At 37.9% G+C, this 21,088-nt stretch overlaps 1 protein-coding gene across 14 annotated transcripts in view; it reads left to right on the forward strand.

Moving 5' to 3' along the window:
• Positions 1–21,088, forward strand: part of ROCK2 (Rho associated coiled-coil containing protein kinase 2) — a 154,760-nt gene that overhangs the window by 76,126 nt on the left and 57,546 nt on the right. For 12 of the 14 annotated variants that reach the window (XM_054245207.2, XM_078349942.1, XM_035273222.3 and 9 more), the window contains one exon: positions 10,498–10,635. The exons of the other annotated variants lie outside the window; for them this stretch is intronic. In XM_054245207.2, the coding sequence (XP_054101182.1) occupies positions 10,498–10,635 (138 nt within the window). The remainder of the gene's footprint in view (positions 1–10,497; positions 10,636–21,088) is intronic. 14 annotated transcript variants of the gene reach the window in all.

The following is a 21,088-nucleotide window of genomic DNA, read 5'->3' on the forward strand; positions in this document are numbered from 1 at the left end:
GCTGTAGGATATGCAGTAGTAGTGACAAAAATTCAGAGTTCCAGCCCTCATGGAGTTTCCTGTGTAAGGGAAGGGAGATTCCATGTGCTTTCATGAAAAGCAGACTTTTTGTTTCTTAAAAAAATGATGTTCTTAAACAGATTTTAAATACATAACTGAAGTGACAAAAATGTACTCTCTGTAAATTGATAACATCTAGTGGATGTGTTTCCACTTGGAATTTCCATTACAAGAAATAAATGTACCAAACCTCTGTCAGAAATTACTGTGGACCAGGTTAGAAAAACAAACACTTTTCACTTGAAAATACATCACTCCATTATTTAGTATTATAAAATGAAGAAAAATCACGATTACTGCTCTAGTTAGTAAATGAAAGTATATTTGCTTTCACAAATGTTGATTTGATTTTGAATCTCCTGAAGTACCTATCTCCTAAGAAGCTGGCTGAGCTTTAAGGACAGACAACTTGCAACATTGGATCTTCCCACAGGCCACCATCTCTAATGATTGGAGTCACCACTTCCAGATTCACTTTTCTGTATCTGTGGAGGTGATTCTGATATTCCTGGAATGATCCCAGAATATCCTTGAAGGGCCCTTCATGAAACTCATATCTTCCAAAGAACAGCAGCAACGCTACTCAGAAGATGTATGTGCTCACATTCATCTGGGAGTGATCCACTGGCTGTTGTAAAACAAAGAAGTGCATGCTGAAGAACCTGAAACTGTGGCAAAGGAATCTGCCATCTTCCGGCATAATCTTCCACCACTTGACAGAAGTGTCCACAGTAATCCCGACTGCTGAACCCGCCACTGCCGCCGCCTACAGCTGTAAGCCCCACAGGGACCTGTGGGGGGACTCCACAATGGCCACGAGCTCTTTTCTGAGGCATTCAGCCTCTTGGTCGCTTTCTTCCTCTGTCATGAGGCTCTCACTGCCCAGCGCTTACCAGCCCCTCTGCTGTGGCCACTGCTGTAGTTGCCTAGACTAACTTCCCAAATTTCAAAATATTTTAAAATGAGAAATGTTATAATCTATTAGTATAATCTTTGTAATTATAATTTGTTTAGGCAGTTTTCATTTTGGGCTGTATTTTCTTTATATCCATACTGATTTTTGTTTGTTCTATCAAATACTGAGATGCTGTAGCCTGCTATCCTGCATTCAAAATTTTGGTTGGGGTGACCTCGGATCATAATTCAACCTCTGTACAACCTAAATAAACTAAGGCCATGGGGTATTAACATTTCCAACTGAAGCTACAGATTTGTCTCTTTCTTTCTTAGTTCTGTTAGTTTTTGTGTTATTAATTTTCAAGCTAATTTATTAAAAATGGATACACAATTAGAATTGTTATGCCTCTCTAATGAATTACCCCTTTTTTCTGAATTACCTTCATTATCTCTTATAATACTCTTTGCCTTGAAATCTACTTTATTTATATGCCAACTTTCTTATCCTTGTTATTTGCACGGTATATCTTTCTCCACTTGTTTTCATCTCATTGGTCTCATAATTAAACTATATAACTGTTATGTATATATTAGTATATAGTATATATAATACATATATTAGATACATGTATTAGTCCATTCTCACATTGCTATAAAGAACTACCTGAAAGACTGGATAATTCATAAAAGAGGTTTAATTGACTCACAATTCTGCAGGCTGTACAGGAAGCATGGCTGGGGAGGCCTCAGGAAACTTACAATCATGGCAGAAGGCAAAAGGAAAGCAAGCAAGTCGTACGTGACCAGAGAAGAAGAAAGAGAACAAAGAAAGAGATGCAACACATTTTTAACACCAGATCTCATGAGAACTCACTATCAGGAGAACATTAAGGGGGAAGTCCCTCCCCATGATCCAGTCACCTCCCACTAGGCCCTTCCTCTAACACTAGGGATGACAATGTGACCTGAAATTTGGGTGGCGACACAAATCCAAACCATATCAATATATAATCATTATATATATGAACTATATAATTGCTTTTTAATCAGTTTATATAATTTCTGTCCATTGGAGTATTTGATCAATATATAATTACCCATATTTTAGACTGTTTAAAATGGTACTGAAATCCCATTTTTCAATACCATTTTAAACAGTCTAAAATATGGGTAATTATATATTGATCAAATACTCCAATGAACAGAAATTATAAAAACTGATTAAAACAGTTTTCATTTATTCATTTTGTCTTTATCAGATTGACAAAAAACTGATTAAAACAGAAACAGTCTCTTTATTTTCATTTATTCATTTTGTCTTTATTTATTAGATTGATTTGTGTTCAAGTTCACTGACTTCCTTATACTTTCCTTGTTTTTTTTTTGGAGACAGAGTCTTGCTCTCTCACCCAGGCTGGAGTGCGTGGAGTACAGTGACACCATCTCAGCTCACTGCAACCTCTGCCTCCCAGGTTCAAGCAATTTTCCTTCCTCAGCCTCCTGAGGAGCTGGGATACAGGTGCGTGCCACCACGCCCCAGCTAATTTTTGTATTTTTAGTAGAGATAGGGTTTCACCATGTTGGCCAGGCTGGTCTCGAACTCCTGACCTCTAGTGATCTACCTGCTTTGGCCTTCCAGAGTGCTGAGATCTACAGGCATGAGCCACTGTACCTGGCCTAGTTTCCATTTTTTTGTTGTTAACTTACTTTTATTCACTCATTAAGACTACATTTTCTTTTTTTTCTTCAGTATATTTTCCCTTAGTTCTTTGAACACATTTATAAGAGCTATTTTAAAGTATTTATCAGTTGAATCTAACATCTTTTGGGGCCATTTTCTATTGACTGCTTTTTTCTTGATGATGAGTCATATTTTCCTTTTTGACTAGTAATTTTTAAATTACCTACTGTACCTTGTGGATGTACAGTGGAGACTCTGGATTTTTGTTATTTTTCTTTGAATACTATTGATTTATTTATTTTATTTATTTATTTTTTTTTGGGGGGGAGGAAGGCAGGAAGGGAGGGAAGAAGGACGGTAGGGAGGAAGGAAGGGATGAAGGAAGGAAGGAAGGGAGGAAGCATGGAGGGAGGGAGGGAGGGAAGGGAAGGAAGGAAATCAAGCAATGAGAGAGACATTGCCGACCTGGATCTAGAGGTTTACAAGTTGATTTCTTTTTTTTTGAGAGAAGGAAAGAAAAAAAAAAATAAGTAAAGGAGAGGAAGAAAGAGGAAGAAAAAGAGGGAGAGTAAATGGAAATAATTGCTTTATTTTGAAAAAAATTGGGTATTAATAATGGCCCATCAATGTTTCATTTAAACTTATGGGTAGGTGTGATGTGGTATTGACAAGAATGTATATTTTGTGTATTTGAAGTGGAGAGCTCTATGAATATTTATTAAGTTTACTTGTTCTGGATCTGAGTTCAAGTCCTTGATATCCTTATTAATTTTCTGTCTCATTGAATCTAAGTCTCGTATCTGGGTGTTAGGATCGTTAGCTCTTGTTGTTGCATTGATCCTTTTACCACTATCTTTGTTGCTTTAAAATCTATTTTATCCAATACGAGAATTGCAACTCCTGCTTTTTATTTATTTATTATTTATTTTTGCTCTGCATTTGGTTGGTAAATCTTTCTCCATCCCTTTGTTTTGAGTCTTTGTGTATCCTTGCATGTGAAACAGGTCTGGATGTAACATGCCATTGGGTTTTGGCTGTGTCTTTTGATTGGGGGATTTAGTCAATTTATATTTAGGGTTACTGCCATTTGATGTTGACCGGCTGTTTTATCCATTCGTTGGTATAAATTCTTCTTTATGTTGGTGCTCTTTACTTTATGGTGTATTTTTAGAAAGGCTAATACTGGTTGTTTCTTTCTGTGTGTAATGCTTCTTTCAGAAGCTCTTGTAAAGCAGGCCTGGTGGTAATAAAATCTCTGAGTTCTTGCTTGTTCATAAAAGATTTTATTTTTCCTTCAGTTGTGAAGCTTAGTTTGGCTGGATATGAAATTCTGGGCTGAAGGTTCTGTTCTTTGAGGATGTTGAATATTGGACCCCACTCTCTTCTGGCTTGTAGAGTTTCTGCTGAGAGATCTGCTGTAAGTCTGATAGGCTTGCCTTTGTGGGTAACATGACCTTTCTCTCTGGCTGCCCTTAGTATTTTCTCCTTCGTGGTGAATCTAACGATTATGTGCCTTGGGGTTGCTCTTCTTGAGGAATGTCTTTGTGGTGTTCTCTGTATTACCTGGGGTTGAATGTTGACCTGCTTTGCTAGTTTAGGAAAATTTTCCTGAATAATATCCTGAAGGGTATTTTCCAGCTTGGATTCATTCTCTCCGTTGCATCCAGGTACACCTATCAAATGTAAATTTGGTCTTTTCACATAGTCCCACATTTCTTGGAGACTTTGCTCATTCCTTTTTATCCTTTTTTCTCTAATCTTTTCTTCACGTTTTATTTCATTAAGTTGGACTTTGACCTCTGATATCTCTTCTTCTGCTTGAACAATTCGAGTGTTTAAACCTGTGCATACTTCTCGGAGTTCCTGTATTGTATTCTTCAGTTCCACTAATTCACTCATACTCCTCTCTAAGTTGTCTATTCTCAATAGGATTTCTTCAAACCTTTTTTCAAAGTTCCTAGTTTCTTTACGTTGGGCTACAACATGTTCTTTTAACTCACCGAAGTTTGTTATTATCCATTCCTTGAAGAGTGATTCTGTCATCAGGAGGCGCTTATTCTCCATCAAGCCTTGCTCCATTGTTGATGTGGAACTGTGATCATCTTTAGAGGGAGAGGCGTTCTGACTTTGAGTATTCTCAGCTTTTTTACGCTGGTTTCTTCCCGTCATTGTAAATTTATCCTCCTGTCGTCTTTGAGGTTACCAACTTTCAGATTAGGTCTCTTGAGTGGACGTCCAGGTTTTTAGTTCCCAGGGCCAGAGCAGCGGCGTTAAAACTGATGGTGCTTTTCTGCCCAGGATTCTCCTGTCTGGCTTCCTTCTTGTGTCCGTAGTAGGCGACTCTGCCTTCCCAGGACTCCAAACCTCGGTCAGAAGGGGAACCGGTCCCGTTTACTCTGCGCCGAGCGCTGCCGCATGGAGGTGCCGTCACTGCCGCTGCCGGGCTCTGGTATTGTGCTGGGGGCCCGTGCAGGTCCTCCAAATGTCTTTACTCTGCTCCGAGAGCTGCCGCGCAGAGGTGCGGGCGGAACCGCTGCGCCGGCCACGAGAGTCACGCTGGCGACCCGTGTCTTTCCTCCACTGGGGGATCTTCTGCTCCGTGAGCAACCAGACTTTGTCTGAAAGTGTGGCGTCCTCTAGTTCTCCGCGCCTTCCCTGAGAGCTGCAATCTCGGGATGTTAGCGATTGGCCATCTTGGATCGTTCCTGAATACTATTGATTTTTAATCTGATAGGCTGTCCAGTTACTTGCTGTTCATCCTTAACTTGTGTAGGGTTAGTTTTACACTTGGTAAACGTAGATGTGTGGGAAAGATCAAGATGTTTCCCAAGTTATTCTAAATTTGTAGGAGGCAACCTCCAAACTGTGTTTCCTTTTGGATCTTTTAGGGTTTAATGTCAGGTTTTTTTTAGGTTAGTGCTAGAGTAGGTTTTACTTTAGAGCCTGCTTCTTTCTCATAAGATGTGTCAGCAGAATGTCACAGGAAATTAGCAAGGTTTCGCTACCTTTTTTTTTTCTTTTTAAGAGAGAGGGGTCTGACTGTGTTGCCCAGGCTGTCTCTAACTCTTTGGCTCAAGCAGTCCTTCTGCCTCAGCTTCCCAAAGTGCTGGCATTACAGGCATGAGCCACCACGCCTGGCCTACTTTACTTTTACTTGTCTTGAAATCCTGTGTTCTTCCAATGCCACTTAACCTCTAGTGTTTCTGTTTTACTATAATCCCAAAACCGTTGTTCTCTAGTAAATCTGAGCTACTTTCTCTCTGGGTAGCCCAAAAGCCAAGTTACACACATGTGACTTCTAGGGATCTCTCTCTCCTTACTTTACAATTGCCTGCCCAGAATGATTTAGCTGCTTCGTTTGTCTTAAACTCTAATCTCTGCCTCCTCAACTCAGCAGAACCATGCAATCACATGCTGTACACTGGTTGCAATATTGACTTTTGTCAGCGTTTCTGGGCAATTATGGTGTTGACTTGGTGGGTTTCTCTTCTCTTGGGAATTATACTCTTGTGTTTATTTTATGAAACCTGAATATAGTTGCCTCATGTGTTTTGTCACTTTTGATGGTTGTTTATAATGGGAGGGCTAGCTAGTACCAGTTACTTCGTCATAGCCAGAAGTGCATTAATCTGAGTGATAAATATGCAAATCTGTTGTGTCATCCTAGGACTTACCTGTATTTTCCATTGGTGACTTGTTCAAATTCACTCCCCAAATAAAATTTTGTACCTGGGTTTTATTGGAGGGGGAACAAAACTTTCTGTGTATCAGAAGAGGCATAGCATTTTATGATTTTGTAAAATTTTATTGCATTGTATAGAGTATCTCATAAGTGATTCTTCTCTGTTTCCTCTGGGGAAGACCCGAGCATATCTTTGGTTTACCTTATTTTCATCAATATAAGTATTGACTCTACATGTGGATAGTGTTTGACAAAAGATAACTAGAAATATTACCTGCTAAATGTTTTGTAAAACTGGAAATTTATGGTGTGACCAGAAGTAAAATAAATGTTTGCAGATATTTAGTCATTAAATATTTAGTGAGTGCCTGTTTTATTGCCATTGCTGGCATTGTACTTGGCACTAGGGATATAATGGAAAACAAAATAGGCATGCATAATCCCCATCTTTGCTGAATTTGCATTCCACTATGGGAGACAAGCAATAAAAATACAAAGAAACAACATCAAAAATAACAAATTATGATATCTGCCAGGAATAAAACAAACAGAGCTCTAAGGTTGAGACCAGTGAGTTCCTGCTTTAGTTAGGGTGGTCAGAGAAGCTTCTTTGAGGAGTTTTATATTTAAACTGAACGGATAAGGAGGTAGTGTTCTTGTGGGAGAGGTGGAATTAGGTACCATGATAAGTTTTTAAATACCTTTACAATATCCAGAAAGATCCTGAGTAAAGTTTTGTTACATTAGAGGAACTGAGAGAAGATAAGTGTGTCTGAAGTATAAACAAGGGGAAGAAAATGAGAAGATTTAAGTTGGCAAGGTGGACATAGGCTAGATCATTTAGGACCCTGTAGACAATAGTCAGGAGCTTAATATCTTCTCATCATCTTTTCTTCCAACCCTCAGTAGGGTAACAATATAATTTGTTGTACAAAAACTGGCATACTTCTTAGTAAAAAGGAGCACCCACTGGAAAATAGCATAGATTCTGCCTGCAGATTGCCTTTAAATCTTTTTTTAAAAAAATATACTTTAATTTCTGGGATACATGTGCAGAACGTGCGGATTTGTTACATAGGTATACATGTGCCATGGTGATTTGCTGTACGCATCAGCCTGTCATCTACATTAGGTATTTCTTCTAATGCTAACCCTCCCCTAGGCCCTCACCCACCGACAGGCCCTAGTGTGAGAGGTTTCCCTCCCTGTGTCCATGTGTTCTCAGCTCCCACTTATAAGTGAGAACCTGCAGTGTTTGGTTTTCTGTTCCTGTGTTAGTTTGCTGAGAATGTTGGTTTCCAGCTTCATCCATGTCCCTGCAAAGGACATGAACTCATCCTTTTTTATGGCTGCATAAAAAAGGTATATATATATATATATATATATATGCCACATTTTCTTTATCCAGTCTATCATTGATGGGCATTTGGGTTCATTCCAAGTCTTTACTATTGTGAACAGTGCCACAGTAAACATACATGTGCATGTGTCTTTATAGTAGAATGGTATGTAATCCTTTGGTTATATACCCAGTAATGAGATTGCTGGGTCTAATGTTATTTCTGGTTCTAGATCATTGAGCAATCGCTGCACTGTCTTCCACAATGGTTGAATTAATTTACGCTCCCACCAACAGTGTAAAAGCATTCTTGTTTCTCCACATCCTCTCCAGCATCTATTGTTTCCTGACTTTTTAATGATCGCCATTCTAACTGGCCTGAGATGTTATCTCATTGTGGTTTTGATTTGCATTTCTCTAATGACCGATGATGATGAGCTTTTTCTCATATGTTTGTTGGTCACATAAGTGTCTTCTTTTGAGAAGTGTCTGTTTATATCCTTGACTCACTTTTTGATGGAGTTGTTTTTTTCTTGTACATTTGTTTAAGATCCTTGTAGATTCTGGATATGAGCCTTTTGTCAAATAGGTTGCAAAATTTTTCTCCCATTCTCTAGGTTGCTTGTTCACTCTGATGCTAGTTTCTTGTGCTGTGCAGAAGCTCTTTAGTTTAATTAGATCCCATTTGTCAATTTTGGCTTTTGTTGCCATTGCTTTTGGTGTTTTAGTTATGAAGTCTTCGCCCATGCGTGTTCCTGAATGGTATTGCCTAGGTTTTCTTCTAGTATTTTTATGATTTTGGGTCTTAGGTTTAAGAGTTTAATCCATCTTGAGTTAATTCTATTTAATATCTATATAGCCCTCAGGCAGTTTAATGCCTCTGTGTCTCAGATTTCCCATTTGTAATATGGGGAAATAATACCTCACTGGGAATGAAGATTAAGTAAGATAATATGTGTATTAGAACATGCAGTGCCTGGTACATGCTGAGTACTTACTCAGTAAATCTGTTCTTTCAGCAAATATTTATTGAAAAGTTATATGTGCCAGACATTATACTAGGCAACAGGGATTAAAGAGTGAACCAAACACAGAAATGCTTGTCCTCATTGGGTTTATATTCTAGTGCTGAGAAGGTGATAAATACATTAAAAATACGATGTAAGATGTTAATAAGTGCAACAGAGCAAAAGCATAGCACAGAGAATGGAATATGGAATATGCTGGCAGCAGAAGGGGACAGTGAGCTGAAAGTTTAGGTAGATTGATCAGAATAGACCTCACTGAGAAGGCAGGATTTGAACAGGGATTTAAGAAAGAGAAGGACTGAGCCAGCTACAGGAGGTGATTCCAGGCAGAGAGAATGTGCACAGATGATATGGGAAGCTGTAAGGGGGTTTTAAGCAGAGGAGTGACAGGAAATGGTTTATATTCTAGAAGGATGACTAGGCTATGGATAGGAGAGAGTGACAGCAGGGAAACAAGTTGGTAATTGAAATAAAAGATGTTGAACTAGGGTGGTATCAGCGGAGTTAGTTGGAAATGGTTGGATTCTGAAACTACTTGAAAGTAGAACTGACAGGATTTGCTGATAAATTTGATAAGCTGTTTGAGAGAAAAAGAGGTGCCAAAGGTTTTTTTAAGCTAGAGCAACTAGTGGGATGAAGCTTCCATTTACTGAAATGGAGAAAAACTGTAGGAGGAATAAATTCAGGGGTGAAGATTAAGAGTTTCATTTTTAGGCATCCTGCTAGACACCCAAGTATAAGGGTTAGCAGTTGTTACTTTAATAAGTAAATGTTAGCTGTTATAATCCTTCATTAAATATTTATTGGCTCTGTGGTGGACAGTTTGCTATGTTCTTGGAATTAAAAGGATGGTCAGAAATAGACAATCTTCTTGACCTTATGGAATTTGCAGTCTAATTGGAAACATAGGAATTGATCAGATGACCTCATCGTTGGTAGTATTTTTTGTCCTTAAAAAAAAAAACTTAAGTAGGATACCTAAAGAGAAATAAGAGTGACTTAACAAAATCATGGGTATTCCTTGGTATCTAAATTTATTGGGTTCTTATGGGCAGATATTGAGGGATATGTGTACATTGATGTTTCAAACTACTTGCATAAATGTTTTTCTCCAGTAGACATATCTTCTAAGTTTCTTATTTAACACCACCTCATTCTTAAAATTGGTTAGCTTAATTAACATGAGAGAATGAAGCTTCATGAATTTAGCTTCATTTAGTTGAAATGAAGCTCCTCTGCTTAAAACCCCCTAGCAGCTTCCCATATCATCTTTGCATATTCCCTCTGCCTGGAATCACCTCCTGTAGCTGGCTCAGTCCTTCTCTTCCTTAAATCCCTGTTCAAATCCTGCCTTCTCAGTGAGGTCTACTCTGATCAATCTACCTAAACTTTCAGCTCACCGTCCCCTATGGCTGCCAGCATATTCCATATTCCATTCTCTGTGCTTTGCTTTTGTTCCATCTCACTTACTACCATATTACATACTGTTTTTAACATTTATCATCTACTTTTCAGCACTAGAATATAAACCCAATGAAGTCAAGGATTTCTGTGTTTGATTCACTGTTTAATCCCCATTGCCTAGTATAAGTCTGGCACATACAACCCTTCAATAAATATTTGCTGAAAGAACAGATTTGCTGAGTATTAAATGTTCTCCTTTGTTTCTTTCATTAAAAATGTTTTACTTTTACTTTTTATCAGCTAAGGATCATTTTTGTAACTGAAGTCTTTAATAGTATTATAGTATGATCTGTTTACCTTTCTCTTATAAAATCAAAGTACTAATTTTTGTATTTCAAAAAAACAGGTTCGTCATAAGGCATCACAGAAAGTTTATGCTATGAAGCTTCTTAGTAAGTTTGAAATGATAAAAAGATCAGATTCTGCCTTTTTTTGGGAAGAAAGAGATATTATGGCCTTTGCCAACAGCCCCTGGGTGGTTCAGGTAAGCATACTAACTTTTATAAGTTTATTTCCTTTTTTAAATGAGTGCTTTATTTATGAGTTGATTTTTGTGTGTCAACTCTTACGCTTCATTTACGTAGTAACAGTGAAGTTATTTTTATGCAATCTTATTCAAAACATTTGTTTAATGTTCCTAAACAGTATGTCCACATAGATATGACATGTAATACTTAAATTGGTGTATGGAAGCAAGTATTACTTGCAACTTTTTCTTCTTAATTCTTTTATAAAGAATTAGCTTGAATACCAATATGCCATTATTTCGTACCCACTTATTCTTGTGATTTACATAGTAGGAACATAGTAAATTCATTGAATCAACTGGAAGGATATATACATAGTAATATTGGTTAGACGTTCAGGTGCAGTGGCTCACACCTGTAATCCCAGCACTTTGGGAGGCCGAGGCAGGTGAATCATGAGGTCAGGAAATTGAGACCATCCTGTCTAACATGTGAAAACCTGTCTCTACTAAAAAGGCAAAAGATTAGCTGGCCTGGTGGTATGCACCTGTATTCCCAGCTGCTTGGGAGACTGAGGCAGGAGAATCGCTTGAACCCAGGAGACAGAGATGGCAATGAGCCGAGATCGCACTATTGTACTCCAGCCTGGGCAACAGAGTGAGACTCCATCTCAAAAAAAAAAAAAGAAGAGATTGTGCCTAAGTTTGCCTCTTACTTGACTGTGGGTTAAGGAATTTGTGGTTCTCCTTTGCCTTCATTCTTTTTTTTTTTTTTTTTGAGATGAAGGATTCCTCTATTGCCCAGGCTGGAGTGTAGTGTCACAATCTCTGCTCACTGTATTCTCCCTTTCCCAGGTTCAAGCAGTTCTCCTGCCTCAGTCTCCTGAATAGCTGAGACTACCGGTGCCTGCCACCACGCCTGGCTAATTTTTGTATTTTTAGTAGAGATGGGGTTTTGCCATGTTGGCCGTGCTCGTCTCAAACTCCTGATTGCAAGTGATCTGCCTGCCTCATCCTCCCAAAGTTCTGGGATTACAGACATGAGCCACCGCACCTGGCCTTTGACTTCTTTCCTATTATATTTCTCACCAGCTTCTCTGAAACTTTTTTTTTATACTAGTAACTAAGTCTGCAAATATCTTTGAACAAGTGTCGTGAGTAAGATATGTATATGCCAGTTCTTGTTCAGAATGCTTAAATGATCTGGGAGTTTGAAAACTTACTTGTGGAAGGCAGTTCAGACCCCCCCGACACCCCCCTCCAAAAAGCCAGCTACAGGAGGTGATTCCAGGAAGAGGGAACCATGTTATTTAGAAGCTCATTACTGTTGTTGCTTTTTTATAAGGTTGATCCTCACTCCTGCTCTCTTCCCGCTTTTTAAAAAATTGTAGACAGTGAATAGAAATTCTGATATGTATAGCGAAACTAAAACTTTTAAGGTAGATTCTATACCATGATAATTTTTCTTTTTCCTTGAGACGGAGTCTCCCTGCGTCACCCAGGCTGGAGTGCAGTGGCATGATCTTGGCTCATTGTAGCCTCTGCCTCCTGGATTCAAGTGATTCTCTCACCTCAGCCTCCTGAGTAGCTGGGATTACAGGCACTCACCACCATTCCTGGCTAATTTTTGTATTTTTAGTAGAGAGATCTCACCATGTTGACCAGGCTGGTCTCAAACTCTGATCTCAAGTGATCTGCCTGCCTTGGCCTCCCAAAGTGCTGGAATTATAGGCATGAGCCACCATACCTGGTCTGTATACCATGATAATTTATCTGATTAAAGAATAATTACAATAAAGTATTTGTTTCATTTTTAGCTTTAAATGGCTTTCATAGTAGTAGATTGCCATTTCTAGTTATTTCCTAGATTGATAGTCTTTGGTCTTTAATTCTGCTATGCTAACCTTTATATAGTGTTAATTGAGATAGAAGAAAATCTGCTGATTATTAAGGTCATTGGGATAATGGATCTGAGGAAGCAAACCGACAGTGAAGCACAGTACAATTGAAAAAGTAAATCCGATTATAATTGTGGCCTTTATATGTTTATCTCTCTTGGTAAAGAATAACATTCCATGCACCATTATATTTATGTGTATAAAATGTTTGACTTTTTGGGAAAACTCGTCAAAGGGACTGACTTTTTTTTTAATTATTTTATTCAGTGATTTTGAATATTTTCACAGAGTTGTGCAATCATCACCACTACCTAATTTTAGGAAATTTTTCTCACCCTCCAAAGAAGCCCTGAACCAATTAGCATTTATTTCCAATTCCCTCTGACCCCCACCCCTGTACTACTAGTCTACTTTCTGTCTTTATGGATTTGTCTATTCTGAAAGGTTCCTATAAATGAGATCACACAACATGTATATATGTCTTTTGTGATATCTTTCACCTAGCCTAATCTTTTAACGTTCATTCATTCATGTTATAGCATGTATCAACACTTAATTTCTTATTATAGTTAAATAATATTCTGTTACATTGTTGTACCACACTTCGTTCATTCATCACTTAGTGGATATTTGTGGTGTTTCTCCTTTTTGACTATATATGAATAATGCTGCTTTGAGTATTCTTTCATAAGGATTTTGGTACATATGTTCACACATTTCTTTTAGGGATCTACATTGCAGTGAAATTAACAAGTCATCGGATATACCTATAATTAATTTCATTGTATTATTTCAATTTTCCAAGTCTCGGCTCTTATTTTTAAATGACTATTCAATATTTAGTTGTATTAATGCCCCCATAGTTTGTTACTATATTTTTGTTAGAAATAGCTCTTTTCATTTTTGTTATATAAATTAATCACAGTAATAGGTCAAATCTTGGACCTATCTGTATTTCTTAGAAATATATTCTTAATGTGATTTCTGAATTCAGTAGATGAATACTGACATATTTTTAAAACTTTTATTCTTTTGCAGGTAGAGAGTGTTTTGTCTTTTTTAATCCAGTTTGCTGTGTTTTTCTAGTGTTCTTATTTTTATGGCAAATGCTTCTTTGTTTTCCTTTGTAGTTTTATGACCCAGATGTGTACCCCTAAACACCTTAGTTTAATTAAAAAAAATTTAAATTCAGGTATATCTTTTAAATCTCTCAATGTGGAGAGTTTCTCTCTTTCATTTTCTTTTGTCCCCAGGTGGAAGAAACCTGGGTTTTGCTGATTTCTTCTTGTGGTGTAGTTTAACATGTTTCTCTCCCACTTGTATTTTGTAAATTGGTTGTTAGATATAGAGGCTTGATCAAAGTCAGGGTTGACTGTGGAAGGGGATGGTGTGGGACTACTTCATAGGCCAGGTTCATAGACCGCCTATAAGAAGGCTAATGTCCAGTTTTCTGGTTAACCAGCTATTTGTGCTCAGTGTCTTGATATATCATTTACTAAGGGTTGTAAAATGATGATACTTCAATTCAATCATTCCTCCTTGCTTATAGTGACTGGAATACTTCTGTGAAGAAAAATATTTCTGTTTACTTGTTAGTTACTCAGGGGTGCAGTTCACACTGGAAGGACAGGATAAATGCTTTGTTCTTTGGTTGCACTTACCAGTTTTCAAAATAAGAGTGACCAGTTTTGGGGGAGAATCAGTTTGAGCTCATGGACTTAAAACTTGTTTGATGTGTTTCACACCTTTCAACATTTTATTGATGCTCAAATTATGATACCTTTCACCCGTGGGATCAGAATGAGATTGGCTTCTGAAACCTTTAATGAAGCCTTAATAGTCTTATAGCTTGCTTGCAATGTGATGTAACAGGGTGCTCCTATCTTACACATTTGCTGCTCTTGATGTGGAATTAACTGTGTTTGCAGTTCTGTCTTTTATGCACGTGTGAGTTTTTCTTTAGAATAAATTCCTAGCATTGGGATTGCTAGGTCAGGTGGTATGCACATTTGACATTTTGATTGGTAGTACCAGATTGCCTTGTTAAAAAACTTTTTTACAAGTTTACATTATTTTTGTACAGTAGATGTTCTCTCTCACCATATTTTTAGCAAATACTTGATATTGTAGCTATTTTAAATTCTTACTAGTTGCATGCTTGAGAAATAAGGTGTTACTGTGTTAAGTTGTACTTCCTTGATTACTTAAGAGATTCAGCATATTTCATATACATATTAATAATTTATATTCCTTATACATTAAGCCTAAAAATATAATTTGGACAGGTGTGGTGGCTCATGCCTGTAATCCCAGCACTTTGGGAGGCTGAGGTGGGCAGATCACGAGGTCAAGAGATCGAGACCATCCTGGCCAACATGGTAAAACCTGTCTCTACTAAAAATGCAAAAATTAGCCAAGCATGGTGGTGTGCGCTTGTAGTCCCAGCTGCTCAGGAGGCTGAGGCCCGGGAATCGCTTGAACCCAGGAGACAGAGGTTGCAGTGAGCCGAGATTGCGCCACTGCACTCCAGCCTGGTGACAGAGTGAGACTCCGTCTCAAAATAGTAATAATTTATAATTTTTATACATTAAGCAATGTATAAGATAAATTTCATTGCTAATGTATAAGGAACATAAATGAGTAAACAAATGAAATATGCTAATTTGTTATAGTGCACTGAAAAAGATTTGAATAGTGTAAAATTTGAAGTAAATGATATTTGCAATAATGTGATTTTTTAAAATGAGATACTGAATTTGACTTACAAGAATTTTGTTAAGTAGTTTTGCTTCTGTGCACATAGTGAGATTTGACATTTAATGTGTTTTTTTTTTTTTTTTTTGAGACGGAGTCTTGCTCTGTCGCCAGGCTGGAGTGCAGTGGCACGATCTCGGCTCACTGCAACCTCCACCTCCCAGGTTCAAGCAGTTCCCCTGCCTTAGCCTCCTGAGTAGCTAGAACTACAGGCGCCACCATACCTAGCTAATTTTTTTTTGTATTTTAATAAACATGGAGTTTCACCATGTTGGAATGGTCTTGATCTCCTGACCTTGTGATCCGTCCACCTTGGCCTCTCAGAGTGCCGGGATTGCAGGCATTAGCCACTGCACCTGACCGATTTGACTTTTAATTTAATTATTTAAACATGGGCTCTTGGTTTTCTTATTATGGAAAGACTAATAGACATAATAGGGAAGCATACTATTTTTTTATGTGCTTTGGTGTGGTTTATATAAAATATAAACCATTTCAAGAGACTTGAATGAACTTGCTTTCAAAGCTTTCAAGAAAAACATTCTTTTTTCTTTTTCTTTTTTTAAAGAGGCAGGGCCTCACTCTGTTGCCCAGGCTGCATTTAGCATAATGACAAGATCATAGCTCACTGCACCCTGGATACAAATGATCCTTTCACCTTGGTCTCCCAAGTAGCTGGTACTGTAAGCATCCACCACCATGCCATGGCTCATTTGTTATAAAGACCAGGGTCTCACTAAGTTTCCTATGCTGGTTTCGAACTCCTGGCCTCAAGCATTCTTCCCACCTCTGCTTACCAAAGCCCTGGGATTATAGGTATGAGCCACTGCACCCAGCCTATTGATAACATTTTTCTGTTTTAAAAATATATTAATATTCCAAAGTAGAAAAAAAAAGTATGTTGAATCCCCATGTACAATTCACTCAGCTGCACAATGACCAACCATGGCCATTCTCATTTCAGTTATACCAGGAATTACAAACATTTTTTGGTAAAGGGCCAGATGGTAAATATCTTAGGCTTTGCAACCCTAGGAGGCAAAGTTGAACACATTATGTAAGTATTTATATAATGAGAAAACAAAATTCTACTCAGTCTTTATTGGTGAAAATTAAAAGGTAATAAATACAGTTTTAAAAATACTAGTGACGAGAATGAAATTCTTTTTTGGATTCGATAACATTTTGCTCAAGTGGGGTTCACAATTAGTGTTTCCTGTCATCAAAATTAAGTGCAAATACTCATCTGCTAATGCTGCTGTGTACAAATATTTTATGTATTAATCTTTGAAAATGTCCTTTCACACAACTAGGTATTGCTAAATACTGTTTTTATCCACTAACATATGATTGGTTTTTATCATAGACTGTATTTTTTATAAGTTTTAGATTTATAAGAAAAGTTGAGCAGAGTATAAAGTTCCTGTCTGTCCCCAAGTTTTCCATTACTGATATCTTACAAATATATGAATGAACCAATATTGATACATTATTATTAACTAAAGTCTTTATTCACATGTTTTTAGTTTTTATCTGATGTTCTTTAGTTGGTTTAGTTTTACCTAATGTTTCAGGATCCCATTCAGAATACCACATTACATTTAGTTACCGTGTCTTCCTAGGCTCTTCTTGGCTGTGACAGTTTCTCACACTTTCCTTGTTTTTGATGACCTTGACAGTTTTGAGGAGTATATGAGTTATAAGATGTGGATGCTCCTCTATTGGAATTTGTCTGATGTTTTTCTTATGTAGTAGACTAAGGTTATGGGTTTTTGGGAGAAAGATTGTAAAGTGCCATTTTCATGCTTTCGTATCAGGAGTACATACTAATACATTATTTATGACTGTTAATGTTGACTTCAAGCATATAATTTTGACTTACCGTATTTTTTACTTGGAGAAGACACTTTCAGAAAATTAAAAAATTTTTCTTTTGTTAGCTACAGGTTAATCATTTCCAATAGAAGGTTAGGTAGAAGAAGTTCCTCGTTTGCAAAGTTTAAATAGATTTTGAAATATGGATATTTCCTTTGCACTTACATTTTGGCCAAAAATGCTGCTTCAAAATGAGGAAATTAACATTGATACATTACTGATTAATATTCAGATCCCATTCAGGTTTTCACCAGTTGTCCCAGTAATGTCTTTTATAGCAGGAGGATCCAGTTTCAAACCGTATCACATTTATTTTCTTTCAGTTTTGAACATTTCCACAGTCTGACCTTGACTTACCCTTTTTGGCTGTATTATCCCCCACTAGGCTGCCCCTTTGCTTGGATGTCCTTTGGACTCTTCTTGTGTTACCAACCACAGGTTCTTAGGCTCCTATGCACTGGAAAATGAAATGAGGCAAGAAAGTGTCCCAGACAAGGCTTTATTCATGGCTGATGCTGGAACATGAGGAAGACAGCACTGGAGCAAGAGTTTTCCAGCTGGCTCCCTGAAGACAGGTCTTTCTGGTGTTTAAGGAACCATGGTGACATACATAAGCATGAGATATGTGAATGTCATTACATGTGCAGGGTGAAGCACAAGGTGTGCAGGCGCAGTGGGAAATCATGTTAGTACACACATGGCATGATTTTTTAAAATAGTGAATAAACCTCTCCCTGGGTGGGGAGTTTAGTATCAGAAGGAGGCAAGGTGTAAAGATTAGCCATTCTTCTGGTCTTACGAAGATATGGGCGATAGGATTAACTCCCTGGGGTAAGGTTTCAGGTGGGATGCTGTGTATTTTTGTTTCTTTAAGACCTTGCAATCAGTGGGTATGGCGCCTTGATAAGATTTAGTGTGGGATCCTGCTAATCTTAGTTTCCTCAAGTTCCAGCCATCAGCTGGAAGGAAAAACTGCATTTGTCAAGGTGAGGGTAGAGTCCTGCCCCTACTGTTTCTCACTTGGGCTTTGGTATCCCATGGCACCTGTCCTTACATGTGAATGGTCCTCCTTCCCTTTCTGAGCTCTGATACCCTCTGTGTGGCTTGGCTTCTGACTCCTTTTATGGTGTGTTTTGATGAATAGTAATTCATGATTTTAGTGCGGTAGCAGTTTAATCAAACTTTTATGGTTAATGGCCTTTTGTGTTCATTAAAATTTGTTCCTGGGTGAAGGGGAGAAGAAAAGCAAAGCACACTGCCATGTGTGTACCTACGCAACTGTCTTGCATGCTCTGCTCATGTACCCCAAAACCTATAATCCAATAAAAAATTAAAAAAAAAAAAAAAATTTGTTCCTACCTTGAGATCATAAAGATACTCTGCTATGTTACCTTCCTGACTTTTATTTTTTCCCTGTTAGTCTGTCCTATCATAGTCTATTAGGGCTTCTGTAACAAAATATCATAAACCAGGTAGCTTATGAACAAAATGCATTTATTTCCCAAAGTTCTGGTTGCTGGGAAGTCCAAGATCAAGGTGCTGGCAGATTTGTTGCCTGGTGAGAATCTACTTTCTCATATATGGCACCTTGTTCTGTGTTCTCACATGGTTGAAGGGGGTGAGTGAGCTCCCTTGGGCCTATTTTATAAGGGCAGTAAACCCATTTATGAGGGCTGAGTTCATGTTATGCTAACAAGGTCACTCAGGTGGCCTCCATGACCTACTCATTTTCCCAGAAGCCCCTTCTAATACTATCACCTTAGGAGGATGGTGTTATCATACCGTCATTAAGATTTCATATGAATTTTGAGGGAACACAAAATATTCAGACCGTAGCGCCTATAATCAGCCCAGAATTGATACTTAAGGGTTAAATTTTATTTGTTTCCATATGGATATTCAGTTGTTCCAATATTACATATTGACAAAGCTTTCTGTTCCCCACTGGTATATGTTAACTTTTTATATTGTCATTCATTTATCCATATGTGTGCATAGGTCTGTTTTGGGGCTCTGTGTCTCACTGAGTTGTTTATCTATTCTTGCCAACAGTAACAAATTGCTTTAATTAGTTTGGTTTACCTTGCTTGGTATTTATTGGAGCTTCTTAGAATTATGGGTTTATAGAGTTCATCAAACTTGGAGGTAGTTTGGCCATTATTTCTTTAAATGTTTTTTCTGTCTCAGCTCCTGTCTCCTAAACCCCTGTCCCCTTTCTCAGACTTCAGTTACACATGTGTAAACTGCTTGATGTTGTCCCATAGGTAACTGGTACTCTTTCTCCCACCAGTCTTTTTTTTCTTTCATACTTCATATAGTTTTTTGCTATGTCCTAAAGTTCATGGATCTTTTCTTCTGCAGCATCTATTCTATTTGGCTTCTTCGACTTCACAAAATTGTTTTGAGATTCATCCATGATGCACATAAATATTTCATTCCTTTTTATTATATCCTTATAGGGAGTTGTGACAATTATTTATCTATGCATATGTTTATGGACATTCAGGTTTTTTCCATTTTTTCTCTCTCTCTCTTTTTTTTTTTTTTTTTTTTTTTTTTTGAGATGGAGTTTTGCTCTTTTGCCCAGGCTGGAGTGAAGTGGCGTGATCTAGGCTCACTGCAAACCTCTGCCCCCTGGGTTCAAGCGATTCTCCTGCCTCAGCCTCCCGAGTAGCTGGGATTACAGGAGCCCGGCACCATGCCTGGTTGTATTTTTAGTAGAGACGGAGCTTCACCACGTTGGCCAGGCTGGTCTCAAATTCCTGACCTCAGGTGATCCACCCATCTCAGCCTCCCAAAGTTCTAGGATTACTAGCATGAGCCACTGCGCCCAGCCCCATTTTTTCTCTCTCATAAATAAAACAAGAATGACTGCCTTTATTCTGATGGAAAATATGTATAGTAATCTCTTTTTTGTTGTTCCAGTGGCTATATATATCTTCTTAACATGCACATTAAGTTTTCAAAATTAATTTTATTGAGGTATAATAACTATATAACTTTATTGAGGTATGCAACTTTTTATACCTCTGTAATACTACTTTATAATAGAACTTCATTGAGGTCTAGTTTCCATACCATAAAATTCACCTGTGTTAAGTGTGTGATTTAGTGAGTTTTAGGTAATTTACAACATTATGCAACCATCACTACCCTCTGATTTTAGAGCATTTCCACCATCCCAAAGTGGTTACCTGTAGCCTTTATTGGCATTTCCTATTACCCTCTAAGCCCCAGCCAACCATTAATGTGCTTTCTGACCCTGTAGATTTGCTTTTTCTAGGCATGTCATATAAATGGAATCATACAATATGTTGTCTTTTGCATCTGGCACCTTTCCCTTAGCATGCTGTTTTTAAGGTTCATCCACGCTGTAACATTTGTTATACTTCATTCCTTTTTAGTGCTGAGTAGTATTCCATTGTATGGTGTGGTATAATAAATAATATATCTAGTCTTTGTCACTATTTCTGGTACAGAGCTTCAAACGCCGTGGAATTTCCTGAGTGACGGGAGTGTCTTTGTTATACCAATGAGGTGACTCAGGTGGCCTCCTGATAGCTTCAGGTTGAGGGCTGACCACTACAAAAGACCAAAAACATGATTAGAAGACTAAGGCTTTCAGCTGCCAGACCTCCTGGGAGAGGGAAAAGGAGTTTTCTGGGGAGTAGAGATTGAGTTTAATCATTTGGCCAGTGATTTAATCAATAGTGTCTGTGTAATGGGGCCCCCATAGAAACTCTGGATATTGACACTCAGTGGAGCTTCTTGGTTGGTGAACACATTGATGATCTGGTGCCAGGAGAGTGATTCACTTTCATTCCACAGAGAGAGGGTGCAGAAGCTCTGTAATCTCTTCCAGACTTCGTTCTGTGTATATCCTTTGTAATAAAACTAATCGTAAATATAGCACTATTCTGAGTTCTGTGAGTTACCCTAGTAAA

This window comes from Callithrix jacchus, chromosome 14 (assembly GCF_049354715.1).
Source record: "Callithrix jacchus isolate 240 chromosome 14, calJac240_pri, whole genome shotgun sequence".
Classification (NCBI taxonomy): domain Eukaryota; kingdom Metazoa; phylum Chordata; class Mammalia; order Primates; family Cebidae; genus Callithrix; species Callithrix jacchus.